Below are 14,525 nucleotides of genomic sequence, written 5' to 3' on the forward strand. Positions count from 1 at the left end.
GAGTTTGCAAAGCTGTCATCAAGGCAAAGGGTGCTGGTTAAGTGTGTCTTGAATTCTAAATAAACCACCGACAGTGTAACCAGCAAAGCCCCCCCCACCATAAGACCTCCTCCTCCATGCTTTACGGTGGGAAATACACATGCAGAGATCATCCGTTCACCCACACCACGTCTCACAAAGGCACGGTGGTTGTAACCGAAAATCTCAATTTTGGACTCCAGACCAAAGGACAAATTTCCAACAGTCTAATGTCCATTGCTCGTGTTTCTTGGTCCAAGCAAGTCTCTTCTTATTATTGGTGTCCTTTAGTCGTGGTTTCTTTGCAGCAATTCGACCATGAAGGCCTGATTCACACGGTCTCCTCTGAACAGTTGATGTTGAGATGTGTCTGTTACTTGAACACTGTGAAGCATTTATTTGGGCTGCAATTCCTGAGTCTGGTAACTCTAATGAACCTATCCTCTGCAGCAGAGGTCTTGGGTCTTGGGTCTTTCCTTTCCTGTGGCGGTCCTCATGAGAGCCAGTTTCATCATAGCGCTTGATGGTTTTTGCGACTGCACTTGAAGAAACTTTCAAAGTTCTTGAAATTTTCCGTATTGACTGACCTACATGTCTTAAAGTAATGATGGACTGTCGTTTCTCTTTGCTTATTTTAGCAGTTCTTGCCATAATATGGACTTCGTCTTTTACCAAATAGGGCTATCTTCTCTATACCCCCCCCTACTTTGTCACAACACAACTGATTGGCTCAAACACATTAAGAAGGAAAGAAATTCCACAAATGTACTTTTAAGACGGCACACCTGTTAATTGTAATGCATTCCAGGTGACTACCTGAAGCTGGTTAAGATAATGGCAAGAGTGTACAAAGCTGTAATCAAAAGCAAAGGGTGACTACTTTGAAGAATCTAAAATATATCTTTGTTTAACACTTTTTTGGTTACTACATGGTTCCACATGTGTTATTTCATAGTTGTGATGTCTTCACTACAATGTAGAAAATAGTAAAAATAATGAAAAACCCTTGAATGAGTAGGTGTTCTAAAACTTTGGAATGGTAGTGTATGTACACATTAACCTATGTATACATTACCGTATATACAGTAACCTATGTATACAGTATTAACATATATATGAACCTATGTATACATTAGTATCCTATATATACATTACCGTATATACAGTAACCTATGTATACATTATTAACATATATATGAACCTATGTACACATTATTATCCTATATATACATTAACCTATATATACAGTAATCTATATATACAGTAACCTATGTATACATTATTAACATATATATGAACCTATGTATACATTATTATCCTATGTATACATTAACCTATATATACAGTAATCTATATATACAGTAACCTATGTATACATTATTATCCTATGTATACATTAACCTATATATACAGTAACCTATGTATACATTATTAACATATATATGAACCTATGTATACATTATTATCATATGTATACATTAACCTATATATACAGTAATCTATATATACAGTAACCTATGTATACATTATCCTATGCGTACAATCACCTATGTATACATTACCCTATGTATTCATTAACATATATATACAGTATATCACAAAAGTGAGTACACCCCTCACATTTTTGTAAATATTTGAGTATATCTTTTCATGTGACAACACTGAAGAAATGACACTTTGCTACAATGTAAAGTAGTGAGTGTACAGCTTGTATAACAGTGTAAATTTGCTGTCCCCTCAAAATAACTCAACACACAGCCATTAATGTCTAAACCGCTGGCAACAAAAGTGAGTACACCCCTAAGTGAAAATGTCCAAATTGGGCCCAATTAGCCATTTTCCCTCCCCGGTGTCATGTGACTCGTTAGTGTTACAAGGTCTCAGGTGTGAATGGGGAGCAGGTGTGATAAATTTGGTGTCATCGCTCTCACACTGCCTCATACTGACTGGTCACTGGAAGTTCAACATGGCACCTCATGGCAAAGAACTCTCTGAGGATCTGAAAAAAAGAATTGTTGCTCTACATAAAGATGGCCTGGGCTATAAGAAGATTGCCAAGACCCTGAAACTGAGCTGCAGCACGGTGGCCAAGACCATACAGCGGTTTAACTGGACAGGTTCCACTCAGAACAGGCCTCGCCATGGTCGACCAAAGAAGTTGAGTGCACGTGCTCAGCGTCATATCCAGAGGTTGTCTTTGGGGAAATAGACGTATGAGTGCTGCCAGCATTGCTGCAGAGGTTGAACGGGTGGGGGGTCAGCCTGTCAGTGCTCAGACCATACGCCGTACACTGCATCACATTGGTCTGCATGGCTGTCGTCCCAGAAGGAAGCCTCTTCTAAAGATGATGCACAAGAAAGCCCGCAAACAGTTTGCTGAAGACAAGCAGACTAAGGACATGGATTACTGGAACCATGTCCTGTGGTCTGATGAGACCAAGATAAACTTATTTGGTTCAGATGGTGTCAAGCGTGTGTGGCGGCAACCAGGTGAGGAGTACAAAGACAAGTGTGTCTTGCCTACAGTCAAGCATGGTGGTGGGAGTGTCATGGTCTGGGGCTGCATGAGTGCTGCCGGCACTGGGGAGCTACAGTTCATTGAGGGAACCATGAATGCCAACATGTACTGTGACATACTGAAGCAGAGCATGATCCCCTCCCTTCGGAGAGACTGGGCCGCAGGGCAGTATTCCAACATGATAACGACCCCAAACACACCTCCAAGATGACCACTGCCTTGCTAAAGAAGCTGAGGGTAAAGGTGATGGACTGGCCAAGCATGTCTCCAGACCTAAACCCTATTGAGCATCTGTGGGGCATCCTCAAACGGAAGGTGGAGGAGTGCAAGGTCTCTAACATCCACCAGCTCCGTGATGTCGTCATGGAGGAGTGGAAGAGGACTCCAGTGGCAACCTGTGAAGCTCTGGTGAACTCCATGCCCAAGAGGGTTAAGGCAATGCTGGAAAATGATGGTGGCCACACAAAATATTGACACTTTGGGCCCAATTTGGACATTTTCACTTAGGGGTGTACTCACTTTTGTTGCCAGCGGTTTAGACATTAATGGCTGTGTGTTGAGTTATTTTGAGGGGACAGCAAATTTACACTGTTATACAAGCTGTACACTCACTACTTTACATTGTAGCAAAGTGTCATTTCTTCAGTGTTGTCACATGAAAAGATATACTCAAATATTTACAAAAATGTGAGGGGTGTACTCACTTTTGTGATATACTGTATATATATACATTACCCTATGTATAGGCTGTCATTCCTTACCTCATTCCAACCAGAGGTGAAGATGTCCTCTGCTTTTCCTCCAACCATTTTCACCACATTCTCTCTGTCCTGGGTAATAATATTCTCTCTGTCCTGGGTAATAATATTCTCTCTGTCCTGGGTAATAATATTATCTCTGTCCTGGGTAATAATATTATCTCAGTCCTGGGTAATAATATTCTCTCTGTCCTGGGTAATAATATTATCTCTGTCCTGGGTAATAATATTCTCTCTGGCCTGGGTAATAATATTCTCTCTGGCCTGGGTAATAATATTCTTACTGTCCTGGGTAATAATATTATCTCTGTCCTGGGTAATAATATTCTCTCTGTCCTGGGTAATAATATTCTCTCTGTCCTGGGTAATAATATTATCTCTGTCCTGGGTAATAATATTATCTCTGTCCTGGGTAATAATATTATCTCTGTCCTGGGTAATAATATTCTCTCTGTCCTGGGTAATAATATTCTCTCTGTCCTGGGTAATAATATTCTGTCTGTCTTGGGTAATAATATTCTCTCTGTCTTGGGTAATAATATTATCTCTGGCCTGGGTAATAATATTCTGTCTGTCTTGGGTAATAATATTCTCTCTGTCCTGGGTAATAATCGTCTTTGCTTTCACCTGGAATACGAAAATAAATAGATTACATTTTCCAAAACGATCTGAAATACGTACCATACTGAAGTATGTTACGTCTGTGACTATAGTGTTCCTGGGAGATAGGCTAGCTCTTATTACTACAGCAACATGTGCAGTATCCCATTCCAACCACAGGAACAGCAGGAACAGCAGGAACAGCAGGAACAGCAGGAACAGCAGGAACAGCAGGAACAGCAGAAACAGCAGGAACAGCAGAAACAGCAGAAACAGCAGAAACAGCAGAAACAGCAGGAACAGCAGAAACAGCAGAAACAGCAGAAACAGCAGAAACAGCAGGAACAGCAGGAACAGCAGAAACAGCAGGAACAGCAGAAACAGCAGGAACAGCAGAAACAGCAGAAACAGCAGGAACAGCAGAAACAGCAGGAACAGCAGAAACAGCAGGAACAGCAGGAACAGCAGAAACAGCAGGAACAGCAGGAACAGCAGGAACAGCAGAAACAGCAGGAACAGCAGGAACAGCAGGAACAGCAGAAACAGCAGAAACAGCAGGAACAGCAGGAACAGCAGGAACAGCAGAAACAGCAGAAACAGCAGAAACAGCAGAAACAGCAGAAACAGCAGGAACAGCAGGAACAGCAAGAACAGCAGAAACAGCAGGAACAGCAGAAACAGCAGGAACAGCAGGAACAGCAGAAACAGCAGGAACAGCAGGAACAGCAGGAACAGCAGAAACAGCAGAAACAGCAGGAACAGCAGAAACAGCAGGAACAGCAGAAACAGCAGGAACAGCAGAAACAGCAGGAATATTTTGATAGAGGTTTTTGTAGATTGGTAGATTGGTGTCAACCAATTTAGGCCTAGTCTATGTCTATGGTCCGATCTCAACTGGGTTTGTTTTGTGGTACTTGGACTTCCCCAGGCCCCGTTGTGGGGCTTCAGTAACAGCACGAATCACCCGTGGATCTAACGGGGTTGTAATCCACGTAGTAGATCCTCTATGACAGAAAGTATTCCAACAATATATGAAGCATTCATGGAGAAGTCAGGATGTGCAAATATCAAAACTTGAATGTCTATAAAATCCAAATAAAAATCCATTTTACATTACAGATTGTAATGCAACAAAATAGGAAAAACGCCAAGGGGGATGAATACTTTTGCAAGGCACTGTATGTGCTTTCAGTTTTTTCCCATTTTTTCCATTTTTTTCCCCCAGAGATTGAACGTTAGCTAGCAGGACGGAAGGCAAAGGCAGATTAGCCACTCGTCGCCTGATCCTCACAGAGCACTGTATGTGCTTTCAGTTCGTTCCATTTTTTCCCCAAAGATTGAATTAGCTAGCAGGACGGAAGGCAAAGGCAGACTAGCCACTCGTCGCCTGATCCTCACAAGGCACTCTGATCTTTTTCCGCAAAATCTCCGTTTCCTTCTCCAGCGAATCAGAGGGATCTGGGCCTGGTGTCTGGAGTATATCCTTCCCGTCCGACTCATTGAAGAAGAACTCCTCGTCCAGTTTGAGGTGAGTAATCACAGTGCTGATGTCCAGAAGCTCTTGTCGGTCATAAGAGACAGTAGCAGCAACATTATGTACAAAACAAGCTACGAACAACAAGAAAAAAATAAACAAAATAGCATGGTTGGTTAAGAGCCAATAAGATAGCAGCCCTCCCCGCCGACGCCATCGTACATATGGCTCAGGGTAGGCTTAAGGCAGCCATAGGCATTAGGCTATTGTAGGTAATTGTCTATGTGTAAGTTGCCAGTGTCTGCACTTATCGTTTGTTATAGCTTCACGATCGTTTGTTGTTTTTTGTAGTAGTTTGTATAGTGTTCGTTTTTTGTCTTCATAATAAAAGAAGATGTATTTCTTGGTCCTCTCTTCCAAGTTACGACGATCGTGACGCCTATAAACTTCCGCATACAGAGAAATAAAAACAACATGACATGTATATTTTGGTAGTGTTGCATCATCTCCACCTTTATTTAACATCTGACAACGTGTTAAGTTTACACAAACTCTTTTTGACGCTTAATTCCAACACTCAAATAGAGACATTGATTTAACTACTACCCATTTAAGATGGCGCTTAAATAGGTTACAGCTGCATAATACACTGCTCACAGCAATCATGTTTGTTTATATACAATGCAAAATAACTCGAAGAAAAATAAAATAGAAAAATGCTTTAATGGGTGCAGTTTGACAGAGCTAAAGAAAAAATATCAGTTACTACACATATAAAAGCACAATAAATTAAGACAAAAGGTTATAAATCTACAAGCTGCTTTGTGAAGACTGGTAGGATACGATAGTGTCAGGGTGATGGTACAGTAGATGTTGTGGATACGATAGTGTCAGGGTGATGGTACAGTAGATGTTGTGGATACGATAGTGTCAGGGTGATGGTACAGTAGATGTTGTGGATACGATAGTGTCATGGTGATGGAACAGTAGATGTTGTGGATACGATAGTGTCAGGGTGATGGTACAGTAGATGATAGGATACGATAGTGTCATGGTGATGGTACAGTAGATGTTGTGGATACGATAGTGTCAGGGTGATGGTACAGTAGATGATAGGATACGATAGTGTCAGGGTGATGGTACAGTAGATGTTGGGATACGATAGTGTCAGGGTGATGGTACAGTAGATGTTAGGATACGATAGTGTCAGGGTGATGGTACAGTAGATGTTGTGGATACGATAGTGTCAGGGTGATGGTACAGTAGATGATAGGATACGATAGTGTCAGGGTGATGGTACAGTAGATGTTGTGGATACGATAGTGTCAGGGTGATGGTACAGTAGATGTTGTGGATACGATAGTGTCAGGGTGATGGTACAGTAGATGTTGTGGATACGATAGTGTCATGGTGATGGAACAGTAGATGTTGTGGATACGATAGTGTCAGGGTGATGGTACAGTAGATGTTGTGGATACGATAGTGTCAGGGTGATGGTACAGTAGATGATAGGATACGATAGTGTCAGGGTGATGGTACAGTAGATGTTGGGATACGATAGTGTCAGGGTGATGGTACAGTAGATGATAGGATACGATAGTGTCATGGTGATGGTACAGTAGATGTTGTGGATACGATAGTGTCAGGGTGATGGTACAGTAGATGATAGGATACGATAGTGTCAGGGTGATGGTACAGTAGATGTTGGGATACGATAGTGTCAGGGTGATGGTACAGTAGATGTTAGGATACGATAGTGTCAGGGTGATGGTACAGTAGATGTTGTGGATACGATAGTGTCAGGGTGATGGTACAGTAGATGATAGGATACGATAGTGTCAGGGTGATGGTACAGTAGATGTTGGGATACGATAGTGTCAGGGTGATGGTACAGTAGATGTTGTGGATACGATAGTGTCAGGGTGATGGTACAGTAGATGTTGTGGATACGATAGTGTCAGGGTGATGGTACAGTAGATGTTAGGATACGATAGTGTCAGGGTGATGGTACAGTAGATGTTGTGGATACGATAGTGTCAGGGTGATGGTACAGTAGATGTTGTGGATACGATAGTGTCAGGGTGATGGTACAGTAGATGTTAGGATACGATAGTGTCATGGTGATGGAACAGTAGATGTTGTGATACGATAGTGTCAGGGTGATGGTACAGTAGATGTTGTGGATACGATAGTGTCAGGGTGATGGTACAGTAGATGTTGTGGATACGATAGTGTCAGGGTGATGGTACAGTAGATGTTGTGGATACGATAGTGTCATGGTGATGGTACAGTAGATGTTAGGATACGATAGTGAAATAGGAGTGACAGACAGTGAAATAGGAGTGACAGACAGTGAAATAGGAGTGACAGACAGTGAAATTAGGAGTGACAGACAGTGAAATAGGAGTGACAGACAGTGAAATAGGAGTGACAGACAGTGCCAAATGACTCTGGTCAAGAGCAGTGTGCTATATAGGGAACAGGGAGCCACTTGGGATTCACCCACAGTCTACATGATGTCATGTCTACAGAGGACAGGCCAAGTGAATATGTCTCCTCTGGAGTAAAGGTCTAGAATGTCCTAATAAAGTGTAATGCCCTAATATTGTAAACTGGGAAAGAGACGACCCAAACCAGAAACATACAGCCACTCACTGCAATCAAATCAAATATTAAAAGCTTGATATTATAATAGTTTACATTCTACAGGACTGTATGTGAGATTTCAGTGACTATTTGTATTTTTTCCCTGATTGAATCAATCGAACAAGACCCATTAGTACAGGGTAGGCCTCTGACCCGTTGGTACAGGCCTCTGACCCGTTGGTACAGGCCTCTGACCCGTTGGTACAGGCCTCTGACCCGTTGGTACAGGCCTCTGACCCGTTGGTACAGGCCTCTGACCCATTAGTACAGGGTAGAACTCTGACCCGTTGGTACAGGCCTCTGACCCGTTGGTACAGGCCTCTGACCCATTAGTACAGGGTAGAACTCTGACCCGTTGGTACAGGCCTCTGACCCGTTGGTACAGGCCTCTGACCCGTTGGTACAGGCCTCTGATGATCTTTATACCGTAAAGATAATATGTTTAGAAATGGACATATGTCAGCTCATTGTCACTGGATTTAAATGACTGATACAATTCAAGTTGATACACTACTACTCATCTCCAGACAGACACGACGTATAATAGTCGACTGGGCAAAAGGACCACATGATGATAAGCTGGACAAACAGCCTGATGATGGAGAAATTCCAAAATGGCACCCTATTCCCTACGTAGTGCACTAGTTTTTAAATCAGGGCCCATAGTGCTCCTATAGGGCGCTGGTCCAAAAGTAATGCACTTTATATGAGGGGGAAAAGGGTGCTATTTTGGACAGAGAAATGATGCTATGACGGGCAGACGTACAGAGAGAACAGCGATACAGCAGAATGAGACATGAAGAGCAGCTGGTGACTGCAGATACGCTGTATAACAGAGGCACTACATCGTGTTCCGCTTGCAAATCCTTCTTCAGAAACAACAGGGTTTAACATAATAATAATCTGATCCCCAGTTTAAATTGGTTTTCATGGACATTATTCTATTCACAATGAAAAAAAAAAGGAACCGTTCTGTCCGTTTCTCATATTCGGGTTTGAATTAGAATTTATTATTAGATTATTGTAATTTACCATATATATTCACATATCTCTCTAGCTGATCAACTATTGTGGCATGAGCAAAGTGAGATTACAGGTCAGGAACAAAACAAAAAAAAAAAAAATCTATCTAGGTGAGGATGATGGTTAAATTCAAGTATTGTAGAAGCTGGTTCTGTATCGGTGTTGTTGTTGGGGGAAGCTGGCCCTGTATCAGTGTTGTTATTGAGGGAAGCTGGCTCTGTATCGGTGTTGTTATTGGAGGAAGCTGGCCCTGTGTCAGTGTTGTTATTGGGGGAAGCTGGCCCTGTGTCAGTGTTGTTATTGGGGGAAGCTGGCCCTGTATCAGTGTTGTTATTGGGGGAAGCTGGCCCTGTGTCAGTGTTGTTATTGGGGGAAGCTGGCCCTGTGTCAGTGTTGTTATTGGGGGAAGCTGGCCCTGTGTCAGTGTTGTTATTGGGGGGGTAGCACTATACACTATGGGGGTCATAGGTCAAAGATAATGGGTCATAGGTCATGTTATCAAAAAGTTAGAGGAACTGATAATAAAAAATGCTTTGTGCAGAAGTTGCACTATAATTACTTTAGAAATATAAATGTCTTTGTAAATAAATACACGCATAAATAAATGCGAATGTTCGTTAAATATATAAATATAACTTCAACTTAATAAAATAAAAATCTGACTCAGATATTAATTAAGGTTAAAATGTGGAGGATTTTTATAAATGATGTAGTCAGAGCTAGTGTAGATCGTCGACTGAGAGTAGCTACAGAGCTGAAACATTGTGTGTTGTTTTTTGAAACTAGAAAACCAGTGTGAACACGTGAACATTTGATCGATGCCAACCCTTCTCTCGTCGCCCGGCTGTGGAGGCATCCCAATTGGCACCCGATTGTCTGTATAGTGCACTGCATTTGACCAGAGCAACTACGAAAGAGACTATGGGCCCTAATCAAAAGTAATCAAATCAAATCTAATTTTATTTGCACTATATAGTAATGGGGGAAGCTGGCTCTGTATCGGTGTTGTTATTGGGGGAAGCTGGCTCTGTATCGGTGTTGTTATTGGGGGAAGCTGGCTCTGTATCGGTGTTGTTATTGGGGGAAGCTGGTCCTGTGTCAGTGTTGTTATTGGGGGAAGCTGGTCCTGTGTCAGTGTTGTTATTGGGGGAAGCTGGCCCTGTGTCAGTGTTGTAATTAGGGGAAGCTGGCCCTGTGTCAGTGTTGTTATTGGGGGAAGCTGGCCCTGTGTCAGTGTTGTTATTGGGGGAAGCTGGCCCTGTGTCAGTGTTGTAATTAGGGGAAGCTGGCCCTGTATCGGTGTTGTTATTGGGGGAAGCTGGCCCTGTGTCAGTGTTGTTATTGGGGGAAGCTGGCCCTGTATCAGTGTTGTTATTGGGGGAAGCTGGCCCTGTGTCAGTGTTGTTATTGGGGGAAGCTGGCCCTGTATCAGTGTTGTTATTGGAGGAAGCTGGCCCTGTGTCAGTGTTGTTATTGGGGGAAGCTGGCCCTGTATCAGTGTTGTTATTGGGGGAAGCTGTCCCTGTGTCAGTGTTGTTATTGGAGGAAGCTGGCCCTGTGTCAGTGTTGTTATTGGAGGAAGCTGGCCCTGTATCAGTGTTGTAATTTGGGGAAGCTGGCCCTGTGTCAGTGTTGTAATTAGGGGAAGCTGGCCCTGTGTCAGTGTTGTAATTAGGGGAAGCTGGCTAGATTGCAATTTTTATTTTTTATTTAACCTTTATTTAACTTGGGACTGTGTGTGTTAACGTCTCAAAACATATCAGGGGGAATACGGAGATTAGATAGATAGAATACGGAGATTAGATAGCGTCCTTGATTCATAAGGGGCTATTCTGTCCTTTCCAACAGAGCTGAGATGGTATGGAAAGAGACAAGGGACAGAAGAGGTACGACACCCAAACACTGTCAACTGTCGTTTTTCACTCCTATTTTTTTGTGTGTTTGTTGTAGAACTGAGGAAACTCTAATTTGGTGAAAATGTGTTTACTTTGAATATTAACCTGCTTGTTTCAACATTGTATAGAGTAACAATAAGACCAATACCACATATCTGGAGTCAGTAGTACTTTAATTCTCTGTTTTGTTCTGTAAGGTAAGCTGAGGTGCAATAATGTAGTCATTTATTTTTAATTTAACCTTTTATTTAACTAGTAATGTGAACAGAAGCCCACTTTCAGGGCAACTTTAAAATGGAGCGATTTACGGTCAACGCTGCAGACATTCTCTTTTCTTTCCTGAATAAATGTGTTATAAGCTCAACGTGTTGCTGACAACTACCATACAGTACATCATAATGCAAGTCTATAAAATAAGGAACTGGTAACTACCCCTCTCCCCCCTCTCTCTTCCTCCGTTCCCCTCGGCTCGGGAACATTCTGGTAAAGTAAGGAGGTTTAGGCTCAGTCCCAAGCGATACCTTGTTCCCTACTTAGTGCACTACTTTAGACCAGAGCCTGCACCCTATTCCCTATGTAGTGCACTACTTTAGACCAGAGCCTGCACCCTATTCCCTATGTAGTGCACTACTTTTAACCAGAGCCTGCACCCTATTCCCTATGTAGTGCACTAGCTATGACCAGCTCTATAGGCCCTTCTTACAGTAACTATGACCAGCCTTATAGGCCCTTCTTACAGTAGCTATGACCAGCCTTATAGGCCCTTCTTACAGTAGCTATGACCAGCTTTATAGGCCCTTCTTACAGTAACTATGACCAGCCTTATAGGCCCTTCTTACAGTAGCTATGACCAGCCCTATAGGCCCTTCTTACAGTAACTATGACCAGCCTTATAGGCCCTTCTTACAGTAACTATGACCAGCCCTATAGGCCCTTCTTACAGTAGCCATGACCAGCCTTATAGGCCCTTCTTACAGTAGCTATGACCAGCCCTATAGGCCCTTCTTACAGTAGCTATGACCAGCCTTATAGGCCCTTCTTACAGTAGCTATGACCAGCCTTATAGGCCCTTCTTACAGTAACTATGACCAGCCCTATAGGCCCTTCTTACAGTAACTATGACCAGCCTTATAGGCCCTTCTTACAGTAGCAATGACCAGCCTTATAGGCCCTGGTCAAAAGCAATGCACTATATAGAGAATAGGGTGGTATTTCCGGCCTTGGAGAGGGTTTAAACCAGACAATAAGGCCAACACAGACAGACAGACAGCGGTACAGGCCTGACAGACACACAACGATGACGGAGGCCTCAGGGCCTTAGATACGCTGGTGGTCAGCTCGGGATAAACTGGGCGTGTGCAGAAAGAGGAGGAGGAGGAGCAAGTTGGTTACTAGTGTAGGATGAGGAGGAGGAGGAGGAGGAGGGGTTAAGGGGTCAGCACAGGAGGAAAAGGAGTAATAAGTCTGGGGTCTATATACAGGTTAGTCTTTTGGTGTTCTGTTGTCTTGTCTATAAGACGTGTTGTTTCACATCCTCATCTGTCCAGCTCTTCTTCTGGACAGTTTGGATCTGACAGAAACAAGAGGGAGAGAATATATATATATTCATTAAAACAATGACTCAAAAGGTTTACATTGTACATGTGAGTCATTTAGCAGACTCTCTGATCCAGAGATACTACAGTAGTGAGTCATTTAGCAGACTCTCTTATCCAGAGATACTACAGTAGTGAGTCATTTAGCAGACTCTCTCATCCAGAGCCACTACAGTAGTGAGTCATTTAGCAGACTCTCTGATCCAGAGCCACTACAGTAGTGAGTCATTTAGCAGACTCTCTTATCCAGAGAGACTTACAGTAGTGAGTCATTTAGCAGACTCTCTGATCCAGAGATACTACAGTAGTGAGTCATTTAACAGACTCTCTGATCCAGAGCCACTACAGTAGTGAGTCATTTAACAGACTCTCTGATCCAGAGCCACTACAGTAGTGAGTCAATTAGCAGACTCTCTTATCCAGAGTCACTACAGTAGTGACTCATTTAACAGACTCTCTGATCCAGAGAGTCATAGTGAGTCATTTAGCAGACTCTCTGATCCAGAGAGTCATAGTGAGTCATTTAGCAGACTCTCTGATCCAGAGCCACTACAGTAGTGAGTCATTTAGCAGACTCTCTTATCCAGAGAGTCATAGTGAGTCATTTAGCAGACTTATCACTACAGTAGTGAGTCATTTAGCAGACTCTCTGATCCAGAGAGTCATAGTGAGTCAATTAGCAGACCCTCTGATCCAGAGCCACTACAGTAGTGAGTCATTTAGCAGAACCTCTGATCCAGAGAGTCATAGTGAGTCATTTAGCAGAACCTCTGATCCAGAGCCACTACAGTAGTGAGTCATTTAGCAGACTCTCTGATCCAGAGAGTCATAGTGAGTCATTTAGCAGAACCTCTGATCCAGAGAGTCATAGTGAGTCATTTAGCAGAACCTCTGATCCAGAACCACTACAGTAGTGAGTCATTTAGCAGACTCTCTTATCCAGAGAGACTTACAGTATTGAGTCATTTAACAGACTCTCTGATCCAGAGCCACTACAGTAGTGAGTCATTTAGCAGACTCTCTGATCCAGAGAGACTTACAGTAGTGAATCATTTAGCAGACTCTCTGATCCAGAGAGTCATAGTGAGTCATTTAGCAGACTTATCACTACAGTAGTGAGTCATTTAGCAGACTCTCTGATCCAGAGAGTCATAGTGAGTCAATTAGCAGACTCTCTGATCCAGAGCCACTACAGTAGGGAGTCATTTAGCAGACTCTCTGATCCAGAGCCACTACAGTAGTGAGTCATTTAGCAGACTCTCTGATCCAGAGAGTCATAGTGAGTCATTTAGCAGACTCTCTTATCCAGGGAAACTTCCAATCAGTGCATTCCACTAACGTAGGTAAAACAACCACATACGATCATGATCATTGTAAAGTAAAAACCTAGGCCTTCTTCAAACCAGCCGGTATGTGGAAAAACCATTGCTATTAAAACTAGAGGGACCATCAACAGACGTGAGTGTGTCAGCCGTGTTACCTGATGGAACCAGCCAGGAGAGGGTTAAAAGCATAGAGCCAGTCGTGCATCTCCTTGTCGTTGCTGGCTTGGAGCAGTATCCCGCGGTGCTCAGTACACACAGCAAAGGCGTTTGGGGTCTGGGGATAAACACACAGAGAAAGTACAGCAGTGTTAAAACCAGCCAGCTTCTGAAGGAAAGCTTCTCTTTGAGTTTTACCACGGGGAGGAAAAACGTCTGTTATTTCAAATACTGTAGATATACTTTACACTGAGTGTACAAAACATTAGGTACACCTTCCTAATATTGACTTGCACCCCCCCCCCCCCCCCCCCCCCCCCCCTTTCGTCCTCAGAACAGCCTCAATTCATCAGGGCAAGAACTCTACAAGGTGTCGAAAGCGTTCCACAGGGATGCTGGTTCCATGTTGACTCCAGTGCTTCCCACAGTTGTGTCAAGTTGGCTGGATGTCCTTTGGGTGATGGACCATCCTTGATACACACAGGAAACTGTTGAGTGTGAAAAACCCAGCAGCGTT

General features: G+C 43.0%; 1 protein-coding gene across 37 annotated transcripts in view; it reads right to left on the reverse strand.

Moving 5' to 3' along the window:
- Positions 1 to 10,977: 10,977 nt before the first annotated feature.
- LOC129867637 (kinesin-like protein KIF1A) overlaps positions 10,978 to 14,525 on the reverse strand; it is a 160,041-nt gene continuing 156,493 nt past the window's right edge. For all 37 annotated transcript variants that reach the window (XM_055941165.1, XM_055941163.1, XM_055941183.1 and 34 more), the window contains 2 exons: positions 14,008 to 14,126; positions 10,978 to 12,502 (listed from right to left, as the gene is read on the reverse strand). In XM_055941165.1, coding sequence (XP_055797140.1) covers positions 12,460 to 12,502; positions 14,008 to 14,126 — 162 coding nt within the window. In that variant the 3' untranslated portion in view covers positions 10,978 to 12,459. The remainder of the gene's footprint in view (positions 12,503 to 14,007; positions 14,127 to 14,525) is intronic.

The sequence above is a fragment of the Salvelinus fontinalis genome, chromosome 12 (assembly GCF_029448725.1).
Source record: "Salvelinus fontinalis isolate EN_2023a chromosome 12, ASM2944872v1, whole genome shotgun sequence".
NCBI lineage: Eukaryota > Metazoa > Chordata > Actinopteri > Salmoniformes > Salmonidae > Salvelinus > Salvelinus fontinalis.